This window comes from Salvelinus alpinus, chromosome 23 (genome assembly GCF_045679555.1).
Source record: "Salvelinus alpinus chromosome 23, SLU_Salpinus.1, whole genome shotgun sequence".
NCBI classification, from domain to species: domain Eukaryota; kingdom Metazoa; phylum Chordata; class Actinopteri; order Salmoniformes; family Salmonidae; genus Salvelinus; species Salvelinus alpinus.
Window position 1 is genome coordinate 46983663 of NC_092108.1, and position 26546 is coordinate 47010208.

A 26546-nucleotide genomic window follows, 5' to 3' on the forward strand; every position below is an offset into this window, starting at 1 on the left:
CATTTTGACACCAGCTGTTACCTGATGCCCCGCAGCTTGGCGCGGTTGTCGTGGCGATCGATGATGTTGAGCAGGATCTCAAGGACCAACTGGCGAAGCTCGCAGTCCTCCATGAGTGAAATGGAGAAGAGTGGGTCCAGGAAGGGTGCGGGCAGCGCTGCCACCATGGTCTTGGACTTGAAACCAGAGGTCACCTGAGGTACAGCAAAGGTGTCAGGGGGAAAGGTCAGGCTTGATCACAGTCTATATATATTATGTGTTAATAACATACAATGTACAATTTATGATAAAGGATACATACTGTACATCTATATCATGATATACATTTCAATTTTACATACATTTCTGGATAAATGTCTTGGTATATGTATATTTCATGGTTGAAGGGTGTTAGTGTACACTCCAGCATATTTCCACATTCCAATCAATCACACGTAATTGACAGGTGGCAGGTGTTTATTGCATCGCCACCACCGACAGACTGGCGAGGTTGAGCTCTGCCAACACGGTTCTCTTTCAATAACAGAGCATGCGAGTGGCCTGATCCGAGCGGATTTCAGATTGAGCAAAATGTCACTGCACTGTGACCCTTCTGTCTGGTCGACATGATGAGGTGACAAAAGGGAGGACACTGGTGTGTGTGTGTGTGTGTGTGTGTGTGTGTGTAGTAGCGGAATGGCAATATAACCAGGAAAATGTGCATCTCCCGGCCCAGGCTGTTTGACTGGGCCGGCTCAATGGTCCAAATTATAGTGGGGGCTGAGCAGTTGAGCGACACGTTGGTCCATTCCTCCCTCTGTGCAGCGGCTGCAGTCCTTAGCCCAGGCCCCTTCCCTCACATACACACTGACACTGACAGTGACATAGCTACATCAACGTCTCGTGGCTATCAATAGAAGTCAGCTTACGCAATATCCCAAATCAACACAGTAAAAAACGCAAAGGTGGGGCTGAAAAGTTAAGGGACAAAAAAGTAAAGTCCCTTGGGTCAGATGCAGCCAAATGTAGGAAATTAACCGACGTATTAGGTAGTGATGCTACTAGTGCCAGTGCCAATGCTAACGCCAATGTGCATATAGCCCATGCAGAGGGGGATGCCGCAGCCGACTATTGTGAGCACAAGCAAAGGCTGTGCAGCCAAAGCGGTAGGCAATGGGGAGCCATCGTTACAGTTGTTGGTAATTAGCTAGCTAACCATATTAGCATTATTGTGCCATCAGTCAAAACATGGCGCTGACAGAGATGGTCGCCTCGCTTCAGGTCCTTAGAAGTACTTCCTGTTCACCCATGACTGTGTGGCCATGCACGCTTCCAACTCAATCATCAAGTTTACAGACGACACTACAGTGGTAGGCCTGATTATCAACAACGACGGGACGGCCTACAGGGAGGAGGTGAGGGCCCTCGGAGTGTAGTGTCAGGAAAATAACCTCACTCAATGTCAACAAAACAAAGGAGATGGTCATGGACTACAGAAAACAGCAGAAGGCGCACCCCCCCCCCATCCACATCGACGGGATAGTAGTGGAGAAGGTGGAAAGTTCCTTGGCGTATACATCACGGACAAACTGAAATGGTCCAACCACACAGACAGCGTGGTGAAGAAGGCGCAAGAGCCTCTTCAACCTCAGGAGGCTGAAGAAATTTGGCTTGTCATCTAAAACACTCACAAACTATTACAGATGCACAATCTAGAGCATCCTGTCGGGCTGTATCGTCGCCTGGTACGGAAAGTGCATCGCCCACAACCGCAAGACTCTCTAGAGGGTAGTGCGGTCTGCACAACGCATCACCGGGGGCAAACTACCTGCCCTCCAGGACACCTACACCACCCGATGTCACAGGAAGGTCAAAAAGATCATCAAGGACGACAACCACCCGAGCCACTGCCTGTTCACCCCGCTACCATCCAGAAGGCATGGTCAGTACAGGTGCACCAAAGCTGGGACTGAGAGACTGAAAAACAGCTTCTATCTCAAGGCCATCAGCCGGTTTAGCAGCCATCACTAACATTCAGAGGCTGCTGCCAACATACAGACTCAAATCTCTGGTCACTTAAATAAATAGACTTAAAAGTTATCACTAGTCACTTTAAATAACGCCACTTTAATAACGTTTACATATCCTACAATACTCATCTCATATGTATATACTGTATTCTATACCATCTACTGCATCTTGCCTATGGCGCACGCCATCGCTCATCCATCTATTTATATGTACATATTCTATTCATCCCTTTACATTTGTGTATAAGAGAGTTGTTGTGAATTTGTTAGATCACTTGTGAGATATTACTGCATAGTCAGAACTAGAAGCACAAGCATTTCGCTACACTCGCATTAACATCTGCTAACCATGTGAATGTGACCAATAAAATTTGATTTGATAACAAGACATAGTATAAAGAACAAGATAGAACTAGCTGAAATGAGCCACCTATGATTCCCCACATGGCTGCTTCTTGTCATAGTTGCTATCTGGCCATCCAGAATCACAACAACACACTGCCTTTTGCCCCATTGAAGCTTACACATCGTTTCCGTGACGTTGTCAGTTAACCCATTTATCAGTCATTTCAAGCTCTATTCCTCAACTTTTGTTCAATGGGATCTACATCATATGATAAATATTTTCATCAGATTTCTTACTATGCAATTGAGCTTGTCCTCAATATCAAATCTTATTGGTTGTGTACACATATTTTGCAGACGTTATTGCGGGTGTAGCGAAATGCTTATGTTCCTATCTCCAACAGTACAGCAATACCTGACAATACAGAACAATACACGCAAATACCCCAAATAAAAATAAATATAGAAATATTAGAACGACCAATGTCAGAGTCCGGAATATTAATATATGTAATTGGAATAACTTGAGTTGCACCCCCTTTTGCCCTCAGAACAGCCTCAATTCGTCGGGGCATGGACTCTACAAGGTATAGAAAGCGTTCCACAGGGATGCTGGCCCATGTTGACTCCAATGCTTCCCACAGTTGTGTCAAGTCGGCTGGATGTCCTTGGAATGGTGGACCATTCTTGACATACAGGGGAAACTGTTGAGCATGAAAAACCCAGCAGCGTTGTAGTTCTTGACACACTTAAAGGCACACTCAAAGCGGTGTGCCTTTAATACCCTGTTTAAAGGCACTTAAATCTATAGTCTAGCCCATTCACCCTCAATGGCATTGTAAGGGTTTAAACACTGTTTCCCATAGTTGTTCAATGAACCATAAACAATTAATGAACATGCACCCGTGGAACGGTCGTTAAGAGACTAACAGCTTACAGACGGTAGGCAATTAAGGTCAGTTATAAAAACTTATGACACTAAACAGGCCTTTCTACTGACTCTGAAAAACACCAAAAGAAAGATGCTCAGGGTCCCTGCTCGTCTGCGTGAACGTGCCTTAGTTATGCTGCAAGGAGGCATGAGAACTATAGATGTGGCCAGGGCAATAAATTGCAATGTCCGTACTGTGAGACGCCTAAGACAGCGTTACAGGGAGACAGGACGGACAGCTGATCGTCCTCGCAGTGGCAAACCATGTGTAATAACACCTGCACAGGATCGGTACACCCGAACATCACACCTGCGGACAGGTACAGGATGACAACAGCAACTGCCCAAGTTACACCAGGAACGCACAATCCCTTCATCAGTGCTCAGACTGTCCGCAATAGGCTGAGAAAGGCTGGACTGAGGGCTTGTAGGCCTGTTGTAAGGCAGGCCCTCACCAGACATCACCGGCAACAACATCGCCTATAGGCACAAACCCACCGTCGCTGGACCAGACAGGACTGGTAAAAAGTGCTCTTCACTGACAAGTCGCGGTTTTGTCTCACCAGGTGTGATGGTCGGATTCACATTTATCGTCGAAGGAATGAGCGTTACACCGAGGCCTGTACTCTGGAGAGGGATTGATTTGGAGGTGGAGGGTCCGTCATGGCCTGGGGCGGTGTGTCACAGCATCATCGGACTGAGCTTGTTGCCATTGCAGGCAATCTCAACGCTGTGCGTTACAGGGAAAACATCCTCCTCATGTGGTACCCTTCCTGCAGGCTCATCCTGGCATGACAATGCCACCAGCCATACTGCTCGTTCTGTGTGTGATTTCCTGCAAGACAGGAATGTCAGTGTTCTGCTATGGCCAGCGAAGTGCACGGATCTCAATCCCATTGAGCACGTCTGGGACCTGTTGGATCGGAGGGTGAGGGCTAGGGACATTCCCCCAAAAATGTCCAGGGAATTGCAGGTGCCTTGGTGGAATAGTGGGGGTAACAACTCACAGCAAGACCTGGCAAATCTGGTGCAGTCCATGAGGAGATGCACTGCAGTACTTAATGCAGCTGTTGGCCACACCAGATACTGACTGTTACTTTTGATTTTGACCCCCCTTTGTTCAGGGACACATTACTCCATTTCTATTAGTCACATGTCTGTGGAACTTGTTCAGTTTATGTCTCAGTTGTTGAATCTTGTTATGTTCATACAAGTATTTACATGTTAAGTTTGTGGAAAATAAACGCAATTGACAGTAATTTTTTTTGCTGAGTTTATGAAGTGGGTAAAACAGTATGTAAACATTAAATTGACCAGTGTCCAATGACTATGTACATAGGGCAGCAGTCTCTAAGGTGCAGGTTTGAGTACCTTGTTGTAGCCTGCTAGTAACAGTGACTAAAGTTAAGAGCAGGATTTTGGGCGTAAGGCTAGTGGTGACTATTTAACTGTCTGATGGCCCAGAGATAGTTTTTCAGTCTCTTGGTCCCAGGTTTGATGGACCTGTACTGTCTCCTATTATTATTTATTATTAATATTATTCACTCATTTGATCAAATGACAGGGCTGCTTCTGTGTTGTTTGTATTTTAACAAAATATTGGGCCTTTATAGTTCATTTTATTATTCTAGGCCTCAGAGGTGTTTTTCCAGCCGCTCCCTTACCCCTTCAAAACACAACAACAAAGGCACATGGTATTCTACTTGTCAGTTGGAGCTGGAGTAGGACCTTAAAGTGACGAACTTCCACAGGTTTTATTTAACCTTTATTTAACCAGGCAACTCAGTTAAGAACAAATTCTTATTTACAATAACGGCCTACCATGGCCAAAACCAGACGACGCTGGGCCAATCACGGCCGGTTGTGATACAGCCTGGAATCGAATCAGGGTCTGTAATGACATCTCTTGCACTGATATGCAGTTCCTTAGACCGCTGTGCCACTCGGGAGCCAAAGTAGGTGTAGGCTACTTTGCCTTGTCATCAAAACAAAAAGGCATACACAATGCATCTTAATTTGTTATATCATTGTTGTACTATTTTCAATAGGTCACCAGAAGATGCACGACCAGAACAGCCTGTTTGCATGGTGGACCATCCTGGCCTATACCCTATCTGCTGTCTCTTCATTGCAGAATACCATGATTGAGTATAGGCCTCTGCGTCTGAGGCCAAACACAGTAAGCAATACTAAGTATACATGGTATTACTTGCTGTGTAAGGCCTCAGACGCAATTGCCCATGGTATACTCTTCATCATCATCACAAAGTCTATTTCATCATTTTGTGAAAGACTGTGATGATACTGGAGATTATAACTTACAAAAAATATTCTAATGAGTAAACACTTGAATTTTGTTGTTGAAAGTAAATAAAGAAACCAGACTGCAATGAAAGGTTGTTGTCCTTCTTTATGAATTCTCTTCTCAGTTATTTACATAACATAATAAACAGATATACTGCAATTCAGTTTTCTTTATTGTAAACTACCAAAGTGCTCCACAGTGCCTTTGGAAAGTATTCAGACCCTTGGACTTTTTCCACATTTTGTTACGTTAGTCTTATTCTAAAATTGATTAAATATTTTTTCCCCCTCAGCAATCTACACACAATACCCCATAATGACAAAGAAAAAACAGGTTTGTAGAAATTTTTGCAAATGTATTAAAAATAAAAAAAATAAAAATCTTATTTACATAAGTATTCAGACCCTTTGCTATGAGACTCAAAATTGAGCTCAGGTGCATCCTGTTTCCAGTGATCATCCTTGAAATGTTTCTACAACTTGATAGGAGTCCACCTGTGGCAAATTCAATTGATTGGACATGATTTGGAAACACACACACATGTCTATATAAGGTCCCGCAGTTGACAGTGCAAAAATCTGCGAAAGGGTACCAAAAAAGGTCTGCTGCATTGAAGGTCCCCAAGAACACAGTGGCCTCCATTATTCCTAAATAGAAGAAGTTTGGAACCACCATGACTCTTCCTAGAGCTGTCCACCCGGCCAAACTGAGCAATCGGGGGAGAAGGGCCTTGGTCAGGGAGGTGACCAAGAACCCGATGGTCACTGACAGAACTCTAGAGTTCCTCTGTGGAGATGGGAGACAACCAGATATGGTTGTCCTTCTGGAAGGTTCTCCCATCTCCACAGAGGAACTCTGGAGCTCTCTAGTCTTCACCAAGTAGCTCCTCATCAAAGGCATTTTCATTCAAGATGTCCATGATCTCATGGTCCTCCTCATTCTGCAGGCCTTCCTCTGCGATTACCCTTTAGCACATAAGAACAGGGATGAATGGAAGGGAATTGTGTAGTTACAAGTTATCAACCTGTTGGCAAGGTGACAAAAGTAAAATTGTACAATCCAAAGGTTTTCACTATCACATCTGCGAAAACGTAACAATTTAATATCTGACAGTCGATAACTGAAATAATATAATCATGTACAGTACCAGTCAAAAGTTTGAAAATAGTAAAAATAAAGAAAAACCTTTGAATGAGTAGGTGTGTCCAATCTTTTGACTGGTACTGTATGCCTGTAGCAAAGTCTGACCAGCTATACCTCCAGCCTGAGCTTCCATAAGTCCTATGATCTATCATAAGGGTTATATATTCATTCAACTATTTTTTAGCAATCATATCACAGATAAACATACACCTAATGAGAGATTGTGCTCGCTAATAATAATAATAAGCTACCCTCTCTCTTCTGGCTGGCAGGCTAGTAGCTACAAATCCAATTACAAGCAAGTTAGTTTTAGCTCCAATACCTAATGACATACTGCCAAAGAAAACAAACATAAAAAAATGACAAGACACGAGCTAAATCAAGTAGGCTACCTTGGTCCATTGGGTGACTGACTGCAGCTTGAACAACAGTCAACAGGCTAGCTACCATTAGTTAGCTCACAGACTGGTAGCTATCAATCTAGCTAACATTATCTGAAGTGAAATAATAGTGGCCTGGAAATATGATGACATAGCTAATGTAGGCAAGTAATTAGTAGGAAATAACGTTGCCATCATTATCATGTAAACAAATTTACTTTAGAGTGACGGCAATTGCCATAGGTAGAAAAGTTCATAAAAAAATAGCTAGCTAGCAATGCCAATGTTCGCTAGCTAAAATCCAGTCCTTCAATCCTAAGTAGCTAGCTAAAGTTGCCAGAAGATACCTACACTACCATTACGCTTTTTTACACCGAGCTGCACTGGGGTTAGAACGCAATCATGGTTACATAAAGACACCGTGGAATCGGTGCGAAATACGGGTTGGAAAGCGTACCTCAATGCAGGCATGGGATATGCAACTGTACTCCAACTTTTACCTTTATCTACACTGCTCCATCGAGAAGATTGAAATACTGCTAGTTTTCCTAGAAAACTGTCCATTTCGTCCTCATGCTAGCTAGCAGTAGCCACAGCAGGCAGTCTTCTCGATGGAGCAGTATGGATAAAGCTACAATTCGGAGTACAGTGGCATATCCCATCGCTGCAAAGGTACGTTTTGGCATATCCCATCGCTGCAAAGGTACGTTTTACGACCCATTTTCACGCCGGCACAACGGTGTAGCTCAGTGTAAACAAGCGTAACGGTAGGGTCAGTATCTTGTGGCAAGCTACATTTATACTCCATCATATTGATGACAAAAGGTTTTCCTACTAATGATTTGGGACTTTTGTAAATGACATATTTTTTCCAAGTCACTATAATGCACTTTAGACAAAAAGTCATCAGCATCAGTCATCTTCATCAGCACATGGCGGCTCAGAGAATGCCATTGAGTAGCTACTATAACGTTCATTTGTGCATCAGTCCTCAAGACAACATTCAAAACAATATTGTGATGAATGATGCTACCCATGAATAGCATGTCCTTTACTTATAAGAGAAAAATAAATATCTAGACACTTACTTCATGAATGGTTGATGCTGCTGCCGATTTGAAAATCAATGCGATGCTTGATGGAACTGCTGGGAAATCCACGTGTACCTAGCCTGATTTGCAATGTAGTCCGATGCAAAGTATGCTGTGCCGGAGGTTCGACTCAACTTCTGACAGTTGATTATGAAAAATAAATCGAATCCAAATCAGACGAAGTGATTGTTTGGAGGGAATACTGTGCAAAGGCAGCCATTCTGCACAATCTCTCTTGCTTTTGGGCGGGACCAGCACTAAAACTAGAAGGGAATATGTAAATAAACGATTAATGTTAATTTATTTATTATAATCAGATCTCCGGGTGACGTTATGCGGTGGTCCAAAATTATATCCCACCCGAACAGGCTGAAATTCCATGTGTTTTTTACACAAAATGTCAGGCCTTTTTATTTTTACACAAAAATGACTGTCATAATTTTCACCATTTCATTGTGTTATTTTGACCTCATAGTGTCGAAACATCTTGCGAAAAACTGGAAAACATGTTTTTAACTGCACTGCCTCTTTAAAACCAGCCAGCCCTCCCTGAGAAGCAGACAGACAGTGTTCTGTCTCCGTGAGCATTCTAGCTATTATACCTCCTCTGTTTTGTTTTATGCTTCAGATGGAATGTTGTTCAATCATGACAATTCAGTATGTGTTCTGTAGAGTTTGTGTGTGTGTTTTGTAGCACTCTGAAAATAGTACTGATTTTTGTACAATAGCTTTGATGCAGCTAGGTGGTGGTATTAGGGGCTGGTGTGTGTACGTGCGTGCGTCGGCGGGGTGGGGGCGGTGGAGTAACCGCGTGCCGGTTTTGGTGGGCCTGTCTGCGTCAAAATCCACTTTTTTTTTACCTCCCTGTGTGTGTGTGTGTGGTGACTAGTGTCCCGGCATCATATGTACAGAGAAAATGTGTGTGTGCACTGTGCACATGCTCCAGTAGAAACATCTGTATTCCTTGTGTGTACAGTACATGATGAAGTGAGAAAGAAAACATAACAAATGAGTCTCCCACCCCAACACCCCCATCCCCCATCTTAGACTCATAATCAGACAGAGTCCAGTTTGTGTTACATGTGCTGATCCCAGTTGCCTCGGACCCATCTGCAGCTGCATGGTTAGAAATATGTTTAAAAAAATGTCCCTCTCTTCCAGCTGCACGGGAAAGCAGCAGAAAAGCGAGCGAGGAGATTGACTTTGCAATACGCCACCCTCCTAGCCCCCGGTCGATCGTGCAGATGCCCCATGGGAAAAGAAGTGTGTGACATATGCGTCATGGGAAAAATATAGGAGAATGTGCATATGTAACACGTGTCTGAGCGCACATACAGTATGTGTGTGGTGTGTGTGTGTGTGTGTGTGTGTGTAAAGTCTTCTCCGTGTGAACGTTTCCTCTGCCTTAGGGGCTTTTTTCCACCTGCGTATAGCCATCTCGTACAGCAGTCAGTTGAACAAGAGAGAGGCTTAACAGAACAGCGGGGAATATAGACCGAGCTAACCTGACAAGGTGGGAGCCACACACACACACTGGAGAGACACAGGGAGTTAATTAACATTGCAGGGAATGAGAGTGAATGAAGCTTTCCGCCCTTCAGCATTCCTTTATAGGGAGTATAATAGGGCTGAGCATTTGAAATAATTTCAATATTCAAATAATATTGTAACCGACATGCAGATTTACTAGGTTTATCACTAGAATGCAATAACAGGGGATGTATCACTAAGACAGCTTCAGGCATCAGTATATTGTTTTGGTCACTTTTCAGCAGTGGAACGATTTACAGCTATTGTCTTAGAATTACATTGGAATGCATTAGCTGTTTATCATGTTGTAATTACTCTATGCAAGTAGACAAATGCACCTTGCAGCTCCTCATATTAAGCTTAATTCAGCATTAAGCATATTTAGCCAATGCATCGCATTTATGCTTTTGAACATTGCATGTGCCTGAAATATAATTTTCCATGATAGGCACATTGAACATTTGTCTTCCTTCCAACAATGTCACGGAAGCTGGAGGAAGCAGTTTGTTGTAATCACCAGCGAAATCACTGTTTGTGAGGGACTTACGTGGGACTGTTCCTCATCTCATCTATTTGAAAAGGAAACATTTGATTAATATACAAGGTTGTTTATATTTATTTTAGCTTGTGCACAACCATAGGAGCTTTATGGTGTACACCAAAAATAGAGCGTTATAGCATTTGCATAATTGTGTTGGTTTGATGTACGGATGTTGCCGTTGTTTTACTGAAAACATAAGTCAATACATACGGACTTACTCTCACAGTATTACTATATGCTACAGCTCAAAGAATATATATTTATTTTTGACTTATTTAAAACTGCAATGAGAATAATAAAACGTGTACATGGTGAAGTACATGGTGACTTATCCTTAATTCTTATTACAAGGTACTATTGGGTTACAATATCATAAAATGTATTCGGATATCCGGATAGTAGAAATACGTGTGTTTAACGTATGTTTTTAACCTGAGCACTTGCTGTGTGATGGAGGCATTTGCTTTTTTGTCCTCTATTGGTCCCGCAAGCAAGGGGGAGGCCGATGACTGAGCACCCCCATCGAATAAACTCAATGAATTGCGAACTCCTTGAATTTCGCTATTGTATCTAAAATAAATGTTTTTTTGCTCACTTTCTTTGTGTTTACTTTCCAGTATTTACACTTGGAATATCGTTTTTCAACGGTTAAAGTAAAAACATTTTTACAAAGCCTTTTCATTGTTAAAATAGGCCTATAATTTTTTTTTATGAATACAAATGATCGAATAATAACATCTGTTTGGATATTCAAATAACCGAGCCCATCTCTAGAGAATAACACTTCAATATGTCTAAAATAATATTACATATACTGTAGAATATAATTGCCATTTAGCAGATGCTTTTACCCAAAGCAACTTACAGTAGTGCATACATTGGTGTGTATGTGATCCCTGCTGGGATTGAACCCACGACCTTGGCGTTGCTAGTGCCACGCTCATACCAACTAAGCCACAGGACTATAATTAACATGGACCGATTCTTCCATGAACTATCATTCCTTGATATGGAATGTTTATGCATATTCACATGATGTAGATTAGTAAGGCTTATAATACATTCAGTCTCTCTCCAATGTAGTAAATTCCTAACTGACTCAAAATAGCTGTTTAGTCAGGATCATTAAGAGATGATAATGCTTACAGTGCCTTCGGAAAGTATTCAGACCCCTTTACTTTTTCCACATTTTGTTACGTTACAGCCTTATTCAAATGTATTAAATTGTTCCCCCCCCCCCACCTCATCAATCTACACACAATACGCCATAATGACAAAGCAACATTTTTATTTATTTTTTGTGTGCAAATTTATTAAATAAAAAAAACTTAAATATCACATTTACATAAGTATTCAGACCCTTTACTCAGTACTTTGTTGAAACACCTATGGCAGTGATTACAGCATCGGGTCATCTTGGGTATGACGCTACAAACTGGTCACACCTGTATTTGGGGAGTTTTCCCCATTCTTCTCTGCTGATCCTCTCAAACTCTGTCAGGTTGGATGGGGAGCGTTGCTGCACAGCTATTTTAAGGTCTCTCCAGAGATGTTCAATTGGGTTCAAGTACAGGCTCTGGATGGGCCACAAGGACATTCAGAGACATGTCCCGAAGCCACTTCTGCGTTCTCATGGCTGTGTGCTTAGGGTCGTTGTCCTGTTGGAAGGTGAAACTTAGTCCCAGTCTGAGCGCTCTGGAGCAGGTTTTCATCAAGGATCTCTCTGTACTTTTCTCAGTTCATCTTTGCCTTGATCCTGACTAATCTCCCAGTCCCTGCCGCTGAAAAACATCCCCATAGCATGATGTTGCCACCACCATGCTTCACCGTAGGGATGGTGCCAGGTTTCCTCCAGACGTGAAGCTTAGCATTCAGGCCAAAGAGTTCAATCTTGGTTTCATCAGACCATTGAACCTTGTTTCTCATGGTCTGAGAGTCTTTAGGTGCCTTTGGGCAAACTCCAAGCAGGCTGTCGTGTGCCTTTTACTGAGGAATGTCTTCCGTCTGGCCACTCTACCACAAAGGCCCTCTGGAGCTCTGTCAGAGTGACCATCGGGTTCTTGGACACCTCCATGACCAAGGCCCTTCTCCCCGATTGCTCAGTTTGGCCAGGCGGCTAGCTCTTGGGAAAGTCTTTGTGGTTCCAAACTTCTTCCATTTAAGAATGATGGAGGCCACTGTGTTCTTGGAAACCTTCAATGCTGCCGAAATGTTTTGCTACACTTCCCCAGATCTGTACCTCGACACAATCCTGTCTCGGAGCTCTACGGACAATTCCTTCTATCTCATGGCTTTGGATTTTGCTCTGACATGCACTGTGGGACCTTATATAGACAGCTGTGTGCCTTTCCAAATCATGTCCAATCAATTTAATTTACCACAGGTGGACTCCAATCAAGTTGTAGAAACATCCAGGCTGATCACTGGACACGATGCACCAGGGCTCAATTTCAAGTCTCATAGCAAAAGGTCTGAATACGTATGTAAATAAAGTGATTCTGTTTTCATTTCTAATAAATTCGCAAAAATGTCTAAAAACCTGTTTTCGCTTTGTCATTATGGTGTATTGTGTGTAGATAACTGAGTTTATTTAAAAAAATCTATTTTAGAATTTAACCTTTATTTAACTAGGCAAGTCAGTTAAGAACAAATTCTTATTTACAATGATGGCCTATCTGGGCCAAATCCAGCCGACGCTGGGCCAATCATGGCTGGATGTGATACAGCCTGGAATCAAACCAGGGACTGTAGTGACACCTCTCACACTGGTACGCAGTGCATTAGACCGCTGCGCCACTCGGGAGCCCGAGAATAAGGCTGTAACATAACAAAATGTGGAAAAAGTCAAGGGGTCTGAATACTTTCCGAATACACTGTGAATACATGCTTATGACAAATCTTATGATGTCAACGTTAAACGTTAAAATATAGAGTTACAACAATAATTAGATAGATAATAAACAGAGTAGCAGCAGCGTAAAAGAGGGATCTGGGTAGCCCTTTGATTAGCTGTTCAGGAGCCTTATGGCTTGGGGGTAGAAGCTGTTAAGAAGCCTTTTGGACCTAGACATGGCGCTCCGGTACCGCTTGCCGTGCAGTAGCAGAAAGAACAGTCTATGACTATTGTGGCTGGAGTCTGACAATTTTTAGGGCCTGGATGGCGGGAAGCTTGACCCACAGTGATGTACTGGGCCGTATGCACTACCCGCTGTAGTGCCTTGCGGTCAGAGGCCGAGCAGTTGACATACAAGGCAGTGATGCAACCCGTCAGGATGCTCTCAATGGTGCAGCTGTGAACCTTTTGAGAATCTGAGGACCCATGCCAAATCTTTTCAGTCTCCTGAGGGGGAATAGGCTTTGTCATGCCCTCTTCATGACTGTCTTAGTGTGTTTGGACCATGATAGTTTGTTGGTGATATGGACACCAAAGAACTTGAAGTTCTCAACCTGCTCCACTGCAGCCCCATCGATGAGATAGTCCACAATCATCTCCTTTGTCTTGATCACATTGAGGGAGAGGATGTTGTCCTGGCTGGCACCACACAGCCAGGTCTCTGACCACCTCCCTATAGGCGGTCTCATCGTTGTTGGTGATCAGGCCTATTGTGACACTGTTGTGTCATAGGCAAACTTGATGATGGTGTTGGAGTCATGCGTTGCCATGCATTCAAGAGGGAACAGGGAGTACTCGAGGGGACTGAGCACGCACCCCTGAGGGGCCCCCATGTTGAGGATCAGCGTGGGCGGATGTGTTGTTACCTACCCTTACCACCTGGGGGCAGCCTGTCAGGAACCAGTTGCAGAGGGAGGTGTTTAGTCCCAGGGTCCTTAGCTTAGTGATGAGCTAAGCATGGCGCCGACAGAGATGGTCGCCTCGCTTCGAGTTCTTAGGAAACTATGCAGTATTTCGTTTTTTTATGTATTATTTCTTACATTGTTACCCCAGGAAATCTTAAGTCTTACTACATACAGCCGGGAAGAACTATTGGATATAAGAGCAACGTCAACTTACCAACATTACGACCAGGAATACGACTTTGCCGAAGCGGATCCTCTGTTCGGACCACCACCCAGGACAATGGAACTAATACCAGTAAGTGATCCAAAACAACTACGCCGGAAATAGGGGCAGATGAAGTGGCCATCTGGCCAGGCTCTGTAGACGTGTACATCGCACACCGCTCCCGAGCCAATGTCCAGTCTCTTGACAACAAGGTAAACAAAATTTGAGCAAGGGTTGCTTTCCAGAGAGACATCAGAGATCGTAACATTCTCTGTTTCACGGAAACATGGCTCTCTCGGAATATATGGTCGGAATCGGTTCAGCCACCGGGCTTCTCCTTGCATCTCGCCAACAGAGATAAACACCTCTCTGGGAAAGGAAGGGCGGGGGTGTATGCTTTATGATTAACGACTCATGGTGTAATCATAACAACATACTGGAACTCAAGACCTTTTGCTTACCTGATCTAGAATTCCTTACAATCATGTGCCGGCCATTTTACCTACCAAGATCATTTTCGTCAGTTATAGTCACATTATAGTACATTCCCCCTCAAGCAGACACCAAGACGGCCATCAAAGAACTTCACTGGACTATATGCGAACTGGGAACCATACATCCTGAGGGTGCATTTATTGTAGCTGGGGATTTTAACAAAGCAAATTTGAGAACAATTCTTCCAGCCTATTGATTGCTCTACGCGTATGCGCAATACCCTCGATCACTGCTACTCTAACTTCCGCAATGCATACAAAGCCCTCCCCCGGCCTCCCTTCGGCAAATCCGACCACAACGCCATCTACTCAAACAGGACGTACCAGTGACGAGAACCATTCAACGCTGGTCCGACCAATCGGAAGTCCCGCTTCAAGATTGTTTTGATCACACGGACTGGAATATGTTCCAGTCAGCCTCAGAGAACAACATCGACCTATACGCTGACTCGGTGAGAGCGTTTATAAAGAAGTGCATTGAAGATGTTGTACCCACTGTGACTATTAAAACCTACCCTAACCAGAAACCTTGGATGGATGGCGGCATTCATGCAAAACTGAAAGTGCGATCTAACGTATTTAACCATGGAAAGAGGTCTGGGAATATGTATAAATATAAACAGTGTAGCTATTCCCTCCGCAAGGCAATCAAACAAGTGAAATGCCAGTACAGGGACAAGGTGGAGTCGCAATTCAACAGCTCAGACATGAGACGTATGTGGCAGGGTCTACAGGAAATCACGGAGTACAAAAAGAAATACAGCCACGTCACGGACACCGACGTGACGCTTCAAGACAAACTAAACACCTTCTTTGCCCGCTTTGAGGATAACACAGTGCCACCATCACGGCCCACTAACAAGGACTTAGTTAGACTTAGATAACACAGTGCCGCCGCCCCCCCCCTTCTCCGTTGCTGATGTGAGTAAACCATTTAAACGCGTTAACACCCGCAAAGCTGCTGGCACAGACGGCATCCCTAGATGCGTCCTCAAAGCATGCGTAGACCAGCTGGCTGGTGTGTTTACAGACATATTAAATCGCTCCCTATCCCAGTCTGTTGTCCCCACATGCTTCAAGATGTCTACCATTGTTCCTGTACCCAAGAAGGCAAAGATAACTGAAATAAATGACTACTGCTCCATAGCACTCACTTCTGTCATCATGAAGTGCTTTGAGAGGCTAGTCAAGGATCATATCACCACCACCTTACCGGCCACCCTAGACCCACTTCAGTTTGCACACTGCCCCAACAGGTCCACAGACGACGCAATCGCCATCACACTGCACACTGCCCTATCCCATCTGGACAAAAGGATTACCTATGTAAGAATGCTGTTCATTGACAACAGCTCAGCATTCAACACCATGGTACCCTTCAAGCGTATCATCAAGCTGGAGGCCCTGGGTCTCAATCCCGCCCTGTGCAATTGAGTCCTGGACTTTGACGGGCCGCCCCCAGGTGGAAGGTAGGAAACATCATCTCCACTTCGCTGACGCTCAACATTAGGGCCCCACAAAGGGGTGCATGCTCAGCCCCCTCCCGTACTCTCTGTTCACCCACAACTGCGTGTCAAAGAATTCCTCCAACTCAATCATCAAGTTTGCAGATGACACAACAGTAGGGGCCTTGATTACCAACAATGACGAGACAGCCTACAGGGAGGAGGTGAGGGCCCTCAGAGTGTGGTGTCAGGAAAACAACCTCTCACTCAACGTCAACAAAACAAAGGAGATGATCGTGGACTTCAGGAAACAGCAACCCCCCTATCAACGCCGAAGGGACAGCAGTGGAGAAGCAGAAAAGTTTTAAGTTCCTCGGCATACATATCACAGACCAACTGAAATGGTCCACCCACACAGACAGTGTGGTGAAGAAGGCGCAACAGCGCCTCTTCAACCTCAGGAGGCTGAAGAAATTTGGCTTGTCACCCAAAACCCTGACAAACTTTTACAGATGCACAATCGAGAGCATCCTATCAGGCTGTATGACAGCCTGGTACGGCAACTGCACCACACTTAACCGCAAGGCTATTCAGAAGGTGGTGCGGTCTGCACAACGCATCACCGGGGACAAAATACCTGCCCTCCAGGACACCTACAGCACCCAATGTCACAGGAAGGCCAAAAAGATCATCAAGGACATCAACCACCCGAGCCACTGCCGGGTACAGGTGCATCAAAGCTGGGACAGAGAGACTGAAAAACAGCTTCTATCCCAATGCAATCAGACTGCTAAACAGCAATCACTAACTCAGAAAGGCTGCTGCCTACATTGAGACCCAATCACTGGCCACTTTAATAAATGGATCACTAGCACTTTATACAATGCACTCTAAATAATGCCACTTTAATAATGTTTACATATCACATGTATATACTGTATTTTATACCATCTATTGCACCTTGCCTATACCGCTCGGCCGTTGCTCATACTTACATGTACATATTCTCATTCACCCCTTTAGATTTGTATATTAGGTAGTTGTTGGGGAATTGTTCGATTACTTGTTAGATATTACTGCACTGTCGGAACTAGAAACAAGCATTTCGCTACACTCGCATTAACATCTGCTAACCATGTGTATGTGACAAAGAACATTTGTTTTGAGCTTTGAGGGCACTATGGTGTTGAATGCTGAGCTGTAGTCAATGAATAGCAACATTTTTTAAAAGGGACGGATCCTTACTCACATCGGCTACGGAGAGCATGATCACACAGTCGTCCGGAACAGCTGATGCTCTCATGCATGCTTCAGTGTTACTTGCCTCGAAGCGAACATAGAAGTAATTTAGCTCGTCTGGTAGGCTTTTGTCACTGGGCAGCTCGCGGCTGTGCTTCCCTTTGTAGTCTGGAATAGTTTGCAAGCCCTGCCACATCCGACGAGCGTCGGAGCCGGTGTAGTATGATTCAATCTTAGTCCTGTATTGACGCTGTGCCTGTTTGATGGTTTGTCGGAGGGCATAGCTGGATTTCTTATAAGCTTTCCGGGTTACAGTCCCACTCCTTGAAAGCGGCAGCTCTAGCCTTTAGCTCAGTGTGGATGTTACCATGTAATCCATGGCTTCTGGTTGGGATATGTACGTACGGTCACTGTGGGGATGACGTCATCAATGCGCTTATTGATAAAGCCAGTGACTGATGTGATGTACTCCTCAACTCCATCAGAAGAATCCCGGAACATATTCCAGTCTGTGCTAGCAAAACAGTCCTGTAGCTTAGCATCTGCCTCATCTGACCACTTTCTTATTGACCGAGTCACAGGTGCTTCCTGCTTTAGTTTTTGTTTGTAAGCAGGAATCAGGAGGATGGAATTATGGTCAGATTTACCAAATGGAGGGCGAGGGAGAGATTTGTACGCGTCTGGAGTAAAGTTGGTTTAGAGTTTTTTCCCTCTCTGGTTTCACATTTAACATGCTGGTAGAAATTAGGTAAATTAGGTAAAACAGATTTGTGTTTCCTGCATTAACTTATTCGGGATAGGGGGCAGCATTTTCACTTTTGGATAAATAGCGTGCCCAATTTAAACTTCCTTCTACTCATCGCCAGAATATAAGATATGCATATTATTAGTCGATTTGGATAGAAAACACTCTGAAGTTTCTAAAACTGTTTGACTCATGTCTGTGAGTATAACATAACTTATGTAGCAGGCAAAACCCCGAGGACTAACCATTCAGATCTTTTTTTTTTTGAGGTCACTGTCTGTTCAATGAGTTTATTGGGATACTAGATTTCTAATGGACTTGTTTGCAGTTCCTACCGCTACCACTGGATGTCACCAGTCTTTGGAAATTGGTTGAGGTTATTCCTTTGTGCAATGAAGAAGTACGGCCATCTTGAATCAGAGTAACGCTATGTCTACTGTTTGAGAGTTGCGCAAGACTAGAAAAGTAGCGTTAGTTTGTTGTCCTCCTGTATTGAAAACAGATAGACCCGTCTTCAATTTGATCGATTATTAACATTTAAAAATACCTAAAGTTGTATTACAAAAGTAGTTTGAAATGTTTTTGCAAAGTTTACCGTTAACTTTTGAGATATTTTGTAGTGACGTTGCGCAAATTGGAAGCTGTTTTTTCTGGATCAAACTCGCCAAATAAATGGACATTTTGGATATATATAGACGAAATTAATCGAACAAAAGGACCATTTGTGATGTTTATGGGACATATTGGAGTGCCAACAAAAGAAGCTCGTCAAAGGTAAGGCATGATTTATATTTTATTTCTGTGTTTTGTGTTGCGCCTGCAGGGTTGAAATATGCTACACTCTCTTTGTTTACTGTTGTGCTATCATCAGATAATAGCATCTTATGCTTTCCCCGTAAATCCTTTTTGAAATCAGACATGTTGGCTGGATTCACAATATGTGTAGCGTTAATTTGGTATCTTTCATGTGTGATTTCATGAAAGATTGATTTTTATAGTAATATATTTCAATATGGCGCTCTACATTTTTTCTGGCTTTTGGCCAAGTGGGACGCTACCGTCCCACATATCCCAGAGAAGTTAAGTCCCCGGCCACTAGAAGCATTTTCCTGTTTACTTATGGCCGTATACAGCTAACTGAGTGCAGTCTTATTGCCAGCATCGGTTTGTGGTGGTATGTAGACAGCCACGAAAAATACAGATGAAAACTCTCTTGCTAAATAGTGTGGTCTACAGCTTATCATGAGATAATCTACCTCAGGCGAGCAAAACCTCAAGACTTCCTTAGATTTTGTCTACCTGCTGTTGTTTACAAATATACATAGACCATCACGCCTTATCTTACCAGAGACCACTGTTCTATCCTGCCGAGAAAGCTTAAAACCCGCCAGCTGTATGTTATTCATGACGTCGTTCAGCCACGACTCGGTGAAACATAAGATATTACAGTTTTTAATGTCCCGTTTGTAGGATATACATGATCGTAGTTCGTCTATTTCATTATCAATTGATTGTACGTTGGCTAATAGGACCGATGGTAAAGGTAGATTACCCTCTCGGCGACGGATCCTTACAAGGCACCTGGATCTTCATCCATGATACCTCTGTCTCTTTCTCCTGCATATGACGGGGATGAGGGCCTTGTTGGGCGTCTGAAGTAAATACTTCCCGTCCGACTCGTAGAAGAAAAAGTAATTCTCCAGTATGGGGTGAGTAATCACTGTCATGATATCTAGAAGCTCTTTTCAGTCATAAGACATGGTGGCAGAAACATTAAGTACAAAATAACGCAAAAAAACATGCACAATTGATTACGGGATCGTAAAACGGCAACCATCTACTTCGGCGCTACTCAGATATACCAACAGAGAACATTGAGTTCCCTTTAGGCAGAATTAGAATAGACTCAATTAATGGATTCATCCGTTGCCATTCTTCTCGATTGACACTATTCTTGATCAGTCTGTTGTGATCCCGATAGGCGGATATGGCTATCGTTAGACAGTACTATTGAATAAATGATCAGGCGATAGAAGTACTCACCATGATGAGCGAGCTCAGCAGCATGGCCTGGATACGCTTGGTGCCCTGGTGCCTGAGTGGAATATCAACAACAGTTTGTTAGCAAATGGTGGGGGGGACTCACTCTGTGTGCAATAATAGTGTTTAACATGTTTTATTAATGACTACCTCATTTCTCTATCCCACAACATACAATTATCTGTAAGTGAATTTCAAACACAGATTGAACCACAAAGACCAGTGAGGTTTTCCAATGCCTCGCAAAGAAGGGCACCGATTGGTAGGTGGGTAAAGAAAAATGTAAGCAGATATTGAATATCCATTTGACCATGGTGAAGTTATTAATTACACTTTGGATGTTGTATCAATACACCCAGTCACTACAAAGATACAGGCATCCTTCTTAACTCAGTTGCCGGAGAGGAAGGAAACTGCTCTGGGATTTCACCATGAGGCCAATGGTGACATTAAAACAGTTACAGAGTTTAATGGCTGTGATAAGAGAAAACTGAGGATGGATCAACAACATTGTAGATACTCCACAATACCAACCTAATTGACAGAGTGAAAAGAAGGAAGCCTGTACAGAAAACAAATATTCCAAAGCATGCATTCTGTTTGCAACAAGGCACTAAAGTAATATTGTAAAAAATGTGGCAAATAAATTAACTTTTTGTCCTAAATACAAAAATGGGGCAAATCCAATACAACACATTACTGAGCACCACTCTCCATATTTTCAAATCATAGAGGTGGCTGCATCATATTATGGGTATATGTGTAATCGTTAAGGACTGGTGAGTTTCAGGATAAAAAATGTGCAGATTGGAGCTAAGCATAGGCAAAATCCTAGAGGAAAACCTGGTTCAGTCTGCTTTCCACTAGATACTGTGAGATGAATTCACCTTTCAGCAGGACAAAAGCCTAAAACAAGGCCAAATCTACACTGGAGTTGCTTACCAAGTGGCCGAGTTACAATTTGACTTAAATCTACTTGAAATTCTATGGCAAGACCTTAAATGGATGTCTAATAAGGATCAACAACCAATTCGACAGAGCTTGATGAATTTTTTAAATAATAATGGGCACAATCCAGGTGTGGAAAGCTCTTGGAGGCTTACCCAGAAAGTCTCACAGCTGTAAAATTTGCTTCTACAAAGTATTGACTCAGGGGTGTGAATTATGTAAATTTGATATTTCTCTATTTAATACATTTCAAAACGCTGTCATTATGGGGTATTGTATAAATGGTTGAGATTATTATTTTTTTTATTCTATTTTGAATTCAGACTGTAAAACATCAAAATGTGGAATAAGTCAAGGGGTTTGAATACTTTCTGAAGGAATTGTATATATAGTATAACATATAACTCTACTAACTAGGTATATTCTCTATAGTACATCTGTGTGGAAAGTCAAGTATGAAAATAAAACGTATCTACATCCTTATATTATTACTAGAAATGACTAGGAAAATAATTAAAAAATATGAAAAATTCCAATGGCATCCTGGAAGTGTGTTGACCCAGATGTTTATAAGCACCTTCATAAGCACAGTACCTGTGCCTCTGCAGCAGTAACTCATAAAAGTGTGTCATGCAGTGGTGTGTATTCATCAGTGCTAAGGGAAGCCAGGCTTCCGTATAAATTTGACAAAGAAAAAAACGAAATAATTTATATTTTGTCTCTCTTTGTTTCATAATTGTACTTCAATTTGCAAGAGGCTGAATGTATGTCACCGGAGAAAGCAGCTGAGCGAGTGAAACAGCGCCCCTCTGTCTCTGTATGTGTAGCCCATCTATCTGATGCTGTCTGGTCAAAAAGAGTATGACATTGTTGCCGCCCGTACCATTGAATGCATGGGATGCCAGCGAGCATTTGGCCTCCCTATAAAAAAGTATAAAATAATAGCCAATCAGCGTTGAGCTAAAAGAGAGCTCAACTGTTGATAGTCCTGGAGCACCTAAAAAAAGTGTAGAGTGAAGCCAGTTTGGATTTGGCTTCACACCAATCACATCAAAAGCTAAACGTAATTAGAAAAGAAACTTGAATTGTTGCATCTCGTTGAATTGTTGTCCCTTTCCCAACTTAGCCATAGATGGAGATAGTGATTTGGACTGGTGGTTTTCCTTAATTCTCCGTACTGGCCAATGATTATGACGGTGATTATTATCCAACCATAAATTCATACACTGTGCCCCTTGCCTGAGAGGATGGAAGTTCAATATGTAGCTATATGTAGTAGGCTAATGTTAACTAGCTGGCTCATCGTTGCCCATGAAAGTTAGTTAGCTAGGAAGTGTAACTAAAGTAGAGAGCTGCATTCCCCACTGGCCCCGACAGATAGCATTGCAGCGTGGTCTGCATTTTTTATGCTGAAGGTGAGAGCGGGCATTCAGACAAACAACTTTGGGATTATTTCTAACCGTTGTCTTTCTGTTTTGGATGCGTTATCTATTGTATTAAAATAACCTATCGTGGCCGGATCGAAACTGGGTGACTTTTATGTTTTTCAGTCGTTCGTAATTTGCAGTAGCCTATATCAGAAATGTATTGGAAAATGGCATCATCATTTGGGATATTTTTGGGCTTGGTCTCATTAAATATCGTTAATGTAGGGGTCATAAAATGTATTTAATATATGTCTCATGAGGCTCAGGCAGCATTAGGTTAGAATTTTCATGCTGATCAAAGCTCTAATCAAATCCAGACATATTTATATGCTTTATAATGCTTCCGATTTTGGCGGGAAATACCAGGTTACCTGGAAGAAAAGTGATTTGTTCTTAAGATGAAGCATTTGTAAAATACCAGGAAAATATTAAACCCTAGTACCCAACCAGTCACCCCTGACTCAGAAAGGAGAACCCCCGAGATGAACCTAATGTCCATGGGAAACCCTGTAGCGTGGAGGTAATGAGTGTGACTCACCCAATCTTCACAGTGTCCAGGGTGTGGCAGGGGGTGCCATACACGGGCACCTTGCCCATGATGAACATCATCACCTCCGCACGCTGGTAGTCTGGCAGGTTTCCACCAAAGAACCCTGTGTGACCATGGGGTAAATGAATGCGTTACAAAACTTTGTCTGTTAAATTGTCAAACGATGCAGATATTTTTCTTTGGCACTCTGACTAAAGGAATGGCGCATAGACAAATTATTTCCAATCATACTGTGTGTAGAGCATACAAATTCAAATGCATGTAACTACGGGGTCAACATTAAAAAGTCACCCTCTGCAATTTCAACAGCCTGGAAATCAATATAAAAAACAATATAGGAGGGCTCCAGAATAACCTTTTCCTGTGGTGGCACCAACATTTTCATAATTTAAATGATTGTGATTAATTGCATTGTCTGAAAACGTCCAAAATACATGATCTACATGTCAAAACAAGTTGGTATTGAGATGAAAGAAATGGTGCTTTATCAATTTACCTGATTTTGCTTAATATTACTTTGGACAAAAACAAGATGTCAATATTCCTGTAATGCTTTTTGTATAAACATCTTAAATTACAGCTCGATTTCAGCAAATTCTGAATATGCGATTAATCCCAGCCAATCCAGCGATTAACTCAAATAAATGTTATCATTTGTGACCCGATTCAGGAAACTAGGCGTATGTCTCAAGTCATGACTTCACTGGAGAGCCGTTTTAACGTCTTTTTTTAAATCAAAATGTCAAAACGTTTTTGGGCAGAAATGCCTTCTCGAACATGTGAACTTTCATGCGCCTTAATAACAAACTTGTATGCCATCTGTAAATACGAATATTTTTTTTTAAATTAAGCCACAGAAAAAGTCAGCAACCTTCCCAATAGCCATGATTGGCTAAGATATTGAGTGGGCTGGACATGCCAAGAGAGGAGTTCGGATTGGTCTGCCATAAAGAAGGCTTTTGTCTATTTAAACTGGTCTGTTGGTAATCCTGTCGAACGCGGCTTAACATTTTTTTATTGTGTAGTGGAGCTGCATAAGTGTTGTTCTCCACTTTCTGGAGGATCGAGTTTTGAAATCAGTGGAATTAAATGATGATAGCTAAAGAGATGGAGAAAACACCTGTCTCCGGATTACATCTTCAAACTAAGGGCAACCGTGGCATGGCATCTGTGACAGGGAGATGCGTCCATCATGTATGATGATGTATACAGGTAAAATAGTCTAGCGTTAGCTAGCTACATTTTCGGATATTACACGTTTCTGACATTTTAAGATATTACACGATTCACAGAAAGTGGTTTCATTTCGAGCTAAATTGTCCAATTAGCTAGCTAGCTAATGTTAGCTGGCTGGCTCCCTACCTGACATTATTCGTATCCCAGAGCCGTTTGCTTTTCAGGTTAGAGCCTAATGTTAGCTAGCTAACATGGAACCTGGTTGGTTAGCTCCCAGCATATTCATGCAGGGTAGTAACAACATGATTGGCACTATGTTCATTGTTGTTTAACTAGCTAACGTTAGCTGGCTGGCTCATTAGCTAACGTTACATGTGTGATCTTACACGTTGTTTACTTAGCTAGGAAGCTAGCTAGAGGTCTTAAGCTAAAGTGTACTACACCCGTTGAATATGGCCGGTGTCACTAAACGTCTGCAAAAAAGCGTAATGAAATTGTTGCCAGCAGAGCTGGTTAGGCTGTTTTCATGTTGTCCAGAGGTAAACAAATCATCGTCCAGAGCGTCAAGTGTGCACTCTGAACGTTCCGAGAGCGAAACGAGATGGGTGGACAAAGAAGAGCTCTTCACTAGATACCAAAACATTTCAAAAGGCCATTTTCTCAAAAGTGAATTTACAAGTTTATTTTTATCAACTTTCAAAGCAGAATTACTTTTCCACTGTTCCTCAAAAATGCAGTACAATTTTGTTGCTCTGAGTCTCTACTTTTATCCCATGCAAAAAAAGCCACTTAAAACTTTGCTACATAAGACAGAATCCAGGTGCTGAGTCACATTTGGCAGATGTTTTAAAGTCCTTCAAAGCGCTATTGAGATGGTATGATTCAAGACATGTTTTAGATAGGCCTACATTTAAATCTAACATGTCCAACCAGGAAAGATAATGGTATTTTGATGTGCAACACCTAACCAGTGATTGGCATTCATTATGGGTTGACAATTACGCTATTGTTGCTATAACTTTACTGTCTAAATATGGTTATTAGATTATTTTGCTCAATAGACAATAATTTAAAAAAAACATTAAAATTACATTTAATTTGGGGCTAATTTACCATCTGACTCTGAGGAAGTGGAGGCTCAAAACCCTTTAGCCAGATAATTAAAGGGATACTTTGAGATTTTGGCAATGAGGGCCTTTTTATCTACTACCCAGAGTCAGATGAACTAGTGGATACCATTTTTATGTCTGTGTGTCCAGTATGAAGGAAGTTAGAAGTAAGTAGTTTTGAGAGCAAATGCTAACTAGAGTTAGCGCAATGACGAAGTATATGGATATATTCTAGCATGCATGGTATCCATGAGTTCATCTGACTCTGGGGAAGTAGATAAGGGGCCTCAATGCGAAAATCCCAAAGTTTCTCTTTAAATATAATTTCCTGCTAGTTAACCGTGTAACAGAATAATCTAACAGTAAATGTAGGCCTAATGTCTTAAAATACTTTGCAGCATAGGATGTTGCCTCTATAAAGGCCTATACAATCACCTCGAATGGCAATATGGGCTTCCCGTGCTCCATAGATACTTCAGGGTTAATCGGTACTAAAATGGTCAATATGGAGAGTTGGGGGAAAAAATTCTTACCTACAGAAAGCTGGTTGTGACTAGATGAAGTACAGCTACGGATGAGATTTACCATTGAACAACAGCAAGACTTTGGACTTAATCTTTTGAAGCCAGACCGCGACTTGATGCTTTTCGTTGTTATGGCGATAGCTATCGCCAGTTAGGTTAGTTAGATAGCTAGTGTCCCTTTTAACCACTGTATATTTGTTTACCCATTCATCTGTGATGACAGATAACTAGTGTTCATATGGATGTTACAGTGACGTGACAATTAGCTAAAGTTACTGCCCTTGGGGAGCACGAAGACAAGTTGGAGCGAATGACTAGTGTTTTATCGAGGTGCTTGCCGACGTGAGGTGCTTGCACTGGGCAGCAGTATCACGGTATCGCGGGCAGTAGCTAACCTGGGCGATTTTTCCCTCCCATGATTTTATTGCAAGTAGGATAATAGCCAACTCAAGAAATAATAACTAATATTGATAACCATCTTGATACAAGCACGAACAGCAAAAACACCAGGACACAGTGTTCTTCACCCCAGCTTGCCATGCACTGCTGTCTGGGCTGCAACGTTGTGAGA

At 42.5% G+C, this 26546-nt stretch overlaps 1 protein-coding gene and 1 long non-coding RNA gene across 6 annotated transcripts in view; both read right to left on the minus strand.

Moving 5' to 3' along the window:
* efr3a (EFR3 homolog A (S. cerevisiae)) overlaps nt 1-26546 on the minus strand; it is a 222075-nt gene that overhangs the window by 42977 nt on the left and 152552 nt on the right. For all 5 annotated transcript variants that reach the window (XM_071362586.1, XM_071362584.1, XM_071362585.1 and 2 more), the window contains 3 exons: nt 23155-23269; nt 20245-20296; nt 22-194 (listed from right to left, as the gene is read on the minus strand). In XM_071362586.1, coding sequence (XP_071218687.1) covers nt 22-194; nt 20245-20296; nt 23155-23269 — 340 coding nt within the window. The remainder of the gene's footprint in view (nt 1-21; nt 195-20244; nt 20297-23154; nt 23270-26546) is intronic.
* Nucleotides 5678-9274, minus strand: LOC139551158 (uncharacterized). The gene is made up of 2 exons (XR_011670211.1): nt 8202-9274; nt 5678-6555 (listed from the first exon to the last, which is right to left on the minus strand). It is a non-coding gene; the product is annotated as an uncharacterized lncRNA (long non-coding RNA).